A 4880-nucleotide genomic window follows, 5' to 3' on the forward strand; every position below is an offset into this window, starting at 1 on the left:
ACCCCGCCCCCACGGAGATGCAGCCCCGCCCCCTCTGTCCTCAGGGGGTGGAATATGGGGAGGGCTGTGTAACTCCGCCCCCACGGAGACACAGCCCTGCCCCCTCCATTCTCAGGGGGTGGGGTTCTAGGGAGGCTGCGTGACCCCAGAGAGCTATAAGGGGGGGAGCCGCTTTGTCTCCAAGGGATTGGGATGGGGGAGTGGGGAAGGCAGCCAGCAGGTGCCCCCCCATCCCGAGAACACACCCCTCGAGTGGTTCCCCCCCCCTTACCCAGCTGGAGCCCCAGGGTGCGGGCGTACTCCTCCCCGATCCAGACGAGCAGCTCGGCGCCGGCGCCGATGGCCTGGCAGGCCCGGTAGTAGATGCGCCCGCGGTACTGGAACACCGTCAGGTTGTGCTCCTCCTCCGTGGAGGCGCAGGCCACGTACCTGTGGGGGGGTGGGGGAGTCAAGGTCCCCCCCACCCGGTAGGGGGTTGGGGGGGGTCACAAGGCTGCCCCCCCGGAAGGAAGAGACTCCCCCAGCCCAGAGCAGGGACCCCTGGGCAGTGGAGGGGGTAATGGGGGGAACCCCAAGCCCAGAGCAGGGAGCCCTGGGCAGTGGCGGGGGGGGAATGGGGGAACCCCCTGGGCAGTGAGGTGGAGGTTATGGGGGGAACCCCCAGCCCAGAGCAGTGGAGGAAAGAGGGGCACCCCAGCAGGGCAGGCAGTGGGGTGTCATGCGGGAGCCGGTGGGGAGGGCAGGGGCCCTCCCCTAGGCCTCACCTCATCCAACTGGACTTGGAGTCATCGGAGGCATCAATGTAGAAATAGGAGCCGTTTTCCCGTACCTGGGGGGGCGGGGGGAAGGGGTTAGCGCCCAGAGAGACCGATCCCCTCCCAGCACCCCAAGGGAGACCCCTCCTCCCCTCAGAGAGATCCCCCCCCCCGGGGGGCCGCGGGGGGCACTTACCGCCCAGGAGAAGAGGGTGCACTCCCCGTGCTCCAGCACCACCTCCCCCTGGTAGGGGCCGAAGATGCAGCCGCGGGGCAGGCCAGGCCGGGCGCTCCACACGCCCAGCCCGCCCTGGGGCCGCTCCTTCACCAGCAGCCCCTGGGGCAGGGAGAGCAGGGCCCGCGAGGGCGCCCGGGCCGGCACCGGCGAGTCGGTGATGAAGGTGGGCGCCCCGTGCTGGGGGCAGGCGTCCCGGAAGTACAGCCGGCAATCCTCGCAGACTGGGGGGGCGGGGAGAGAGAGTGAGAGGGGATCCCAAAACCCTGCACCCTGATCCCTAGAGACTGCGGGGAAAGGGGACCCCAAAACACAGCACCCAAACACCCCCTGCACCCTGATCCCCAGAAACTGCGGGGAAAGGGGACCCCAAAACCCTGCACCCGCTGCACCCTGATCCTCGGAGACTGCGGGGAAAGGGGACCCCAAAACCCTGCACCCGCTGCACCCTGATCCTCGGAGACTGCAGGGAAAGGGGACCCCAAAACCCTGCACCCGCTGCACCCTGATCCCCAGAGACTGCGGGGAAAGGGGACCCCAAAACCCTGCACCCAAATACCCTCTGCACCCTGATCCCCAGAGACTGGGGGGAGAGAGAGGGGACCCCAAAACCCTGCACCCAGACACCTCCTGCATCCTGATCCCTGAAGACTTGGGGGGGGGAGAGGGGACCGCAACCCTAGTCCTTGCAGCCCGTTACACCCCTTCCACCCATGCCAAGAGGGCGCAGCAGCCCCTTTGGGGAGCCCCCCTCTCCTGGGGGCTTGGCATGGCTGGTCCCTGCTCCAGGGCAGGCAGCCTGGAACTGACCCGGATCGGGGGCGCGGAGGTCTCCCCGGAGCCAGGCTGGGGGAGGGGGGCAGGATGGACATGGGGGGTTTAAGGGGGTGGGGGTCACACTCACAGAGCAGCTCATCCTCCAACTGGGCGCACGCATCCTCCGACACCTGCATTGTGGGCCTGTGGGAGGGGGCAGCGTGGGGGGCAGAGACTGGCAGTGTGAGGACGGGGCAGAGGCCGACAGCCCCCCCACACTGCCCTCCCCCAAGAGACTGCCCACCCCCCACCTTTGCCCCCACAGTAACTGCTCTTCCCCCCATACTGAGTTATTCCCTCCCCATACCAGCCCCTCCCCCCACTAGCTTAGCCCCTCCCACTCAATGCCAGCTCTGTGCCCCACTGGTTTGGCCCCTCCCCTCCCCTTACCAGCCCCCCCAACACCAGTTTAGCCCCACCTCTTGATACCACCCCAACTGATTTAGCCCCGCCCCCTTGATACCAGCCCTACCGTCTTAGCCCCACCCCCTTGATGCCACCCCCACTGTCTTAGCCCCGCCCCCTTGATACCAGCCCCGCCCCTTGATTCCAGCCCCACTGTCTTAGCCCCGCCCCCTTGGTGCCACCCCCACTGTCTTAGCCCCGCCCCTTGATGCCACCCTCACTGTCTTAGCCACGCCCCCTTGAGTCTAGCCCCGCCCCCCACAGTGGGTGATTCCCTCCCCCCCATCCTGCCCCCCTCCGTGTCTCCCGCCCCCGCGAGCTCCCCCCGGCGCGAGGCCGGCCCCTCCCCCACCTGCTCGGCGCTCGGGCGGCACCGCGACGGGAGGCTCCGGCCCCGGCCCGGCTGCCTCAGCCGCCCATATCGATCGGGAACGTGGGTCCCCGCTGACACCCCGGGGCAGCCAATCAGCGCGCTCCCTGCCTCTCCCCGCTAAGCCAATCAGCGGCCGGCGACGGCTCCGCCCGCCAATGGGAGCGCGCCCCTACGAAGAGGCGAGGCGCTGTGACGCACCGCCAGCCAATGGGAAGGCGGGCCTGCGGAGGGGGCGGGCCGAAACTCCCCCAGCGGCCAATGAGAGCGCGGAAGTGGAGCAAAGCGGCGAGGAGTCCGGCAGGAAGGCGGGGCTCCGCTAGGGGGCCCACACGGACAGCGCCAATAGCCAATGGGAGCGCAGGAAATGGGACAGACAGCACCAGCACCCACTTGGGGAGCTGGAAAATAGAAAGGGGCGGGGTCTCGCTTTGTCCCAGACTAAAAAGGTGGGACGGTGGTCTGAGCCCAATAGAACCCAGGTGTCCGGGCTCACCCCCCACCCCCCACCCCACTCCCCTCCCCTCCCCAAGCTGGTGACAGAACGCAGGTGTCCACCCCCTCCCCCCCAGGTGTCCTGGCTCCCCCCCCAACCCCCCCTTCCCCTCAGTGCTGGGGACGGAACCAACCCATCCACCCACACACCCCCCCCGAGCTGGGGATGGAAGGAACCCTGGCGTCCGGGCTCACCCCCACACCCACGCCAGGGGCTGGGGGTTCTAGAGCAGCAGGTTCTAGAGTCCAGGCCCCGGGTTCCGGTTCTGTGTGGTTCCGGTTCCCGTGGTGCCAGATCAGGTCAGGGCTGGACAGCCCCCCTCCCCCTCTCCACGCAGGGGAGCGGCTCGGCATGGGAGAGCCCCCCCGGGAGGGGCACAGTCAGCAGGTGGGTGCTGGGGCAGCCCCCTGGGTGCATGGGACTGGGTGGGCGGAGACACAGCCCTGTCCAGGGGTCACCCACTCCAGCCCCACAGCAGGAGGGTTTGGAGCATCCCCTCCCCTCATGGCTTTCCCCACCCCACTCTCTCTTCGTGCCCCCAGCCCAGCCCCCCTTCCTCCCCAGTCTCACCCCCCCATTCCCAGCTTCCCTCTCCCCCAGCCCCCCACTCACCACAGGAGACAGGAGCGGGTCCAGGTCAGCCTTTATTTACCGCAATGGGGGCCCAGCCCCGCACCTACACCCAGAGCTGAGGGCACGACTGGCTCAGCCCCTCCCTTTTGTGGGTTCAGGCAGCTTCCAGGGCCCCCTCCCCCATGCTCCGCAGCGTAAGGGCAATTGTCACCTGCCCCCGCCGCCGGCTCCACCCCCGTTGCCTCCGCCCTGGCCCCCGCCGTCGGGCGCGCCGGACATCATGAGGAACAGCACCACGGGAATTATGTACATCCACTGTGGAGAGAGGGGGGGGTTAGAAGGGGCCAGGGGACCCCCCCTGCAGGCACCCCCACCCCATGGGAGTAGCCACACAAGAGCCCACCCAGGACCCACAGGGGCAGGTACCAAGCTCCCCCCCAAGTGATCAGAAAGCCCCAGCACCAGCAATTGTCACCGTCCTAGTGAGAGGAAGGGGGTGGAGGGAGGGGTGGGGGGGGGTCAGCCACCAGGGTGGGGGGAGGGCACTGTGAGCCTCCCAGGGCCTTTAGGGAGTGATGGGGAAGCCAGGGCAGTGACCCACCCGCAAGGCTAGACACCCCCAGGCACAGACTAGCAAGATGGGCTGGGCCCAGGGCAGGCTCCCTGCTGGCTGGGGAGGGGGGGGGGGGGGGGGGGGGGGGGGGGGGGGGGGGGGGGGGGTTTACTTGGCTGCTCAGGGCTGGTTTCCGGGCTCCTGCGGGACTTTCACCGAGCCGGTGGCCAGGAGGAGCACAGCCCCACCCAGAATTAAATGCCACTGTGAGGGGGGAGAGCACATGTCAGGGAGCGGCGGGGGTGGGGGGCACACTCTGGCAAGGACCTGAGCGTCCCCCGTCCCCCCCAGGTCAGGTTTGAGCAGGGGAGGTCCCGGGGCAGGAGAGGTTTGAAGGGGGGGTTCTGGGCATCGGTATCTGAACTGGGGGCGGCTTCCCAGGGTAATGCTGAGGGGTCCTGGCGCAATGCTGCATATGGGGGGTCCTGGGCAGCGCGGTGGATAGGGGGGCTCTTGATGTAGCACTGGGGGGAGGGGCGGTTCCAGGCAGTGATGGGGGAGGGGGAGTTTCTTGGGTTTCTGTGTCGGGGGGACTTGATGCAGCGCTGGAGGAGTAGTGGGGCGGTCTCCCTGCAGTTCTCAGGGGTGGGGTGGGGGACGTCCCAGGCAGTGCGATG

At 68.5% G+C, this 4880-nt stretch overlaps 1 protein-coding gene across 1 annotated transcript in view; it reads right to left on the reverse strand.

The window, feature by feature from the left end:
* The window catches only part of LOC112125264 (zinc finger BED domain-containing protein 1-like), a 4033-nt gene extending 2029 nt beyond the window's left edge, over positions 1-2004 (reverse strand). The window contains exons 1-4 of the mRNA XM_029914261.1: positions 1895-2004; positions 952-1214; positions 765-829; positions 272-429 (exon numbers count right to left, since the gene is read on the reverse strand). Coding sequence (XP_029770121.1) covers positions 272-429; positions 765-829; positions 952-1214; positions 1895-1943 — 535 coding nt within the window. The 5' untranslated portion in view covers positions 1944-2004. The remainder of the gene's footprint in view (positions 1-271; positions 430-764; positions 830-951; positions 1215-1894) is intronic.
* Positions 2005-4880: the final 2876 nt, after the last annotated feature.

The sequence above is a fragment of the Terrapene carolina genome, unplaced genomic scaffold (genome assembly GCF_002925995.2).
Source record: "Terrapene carolina triunguis isolate 2854851 unplaced genomic scaffold, T_m_triunguis-2.0 Scaffold33984, whole genome shotgun sequence".
NCBI lineage: Eukaryota > Metazoa > Chordata > Testudines > Emydidae > Terrapene > Terrapene triunguis.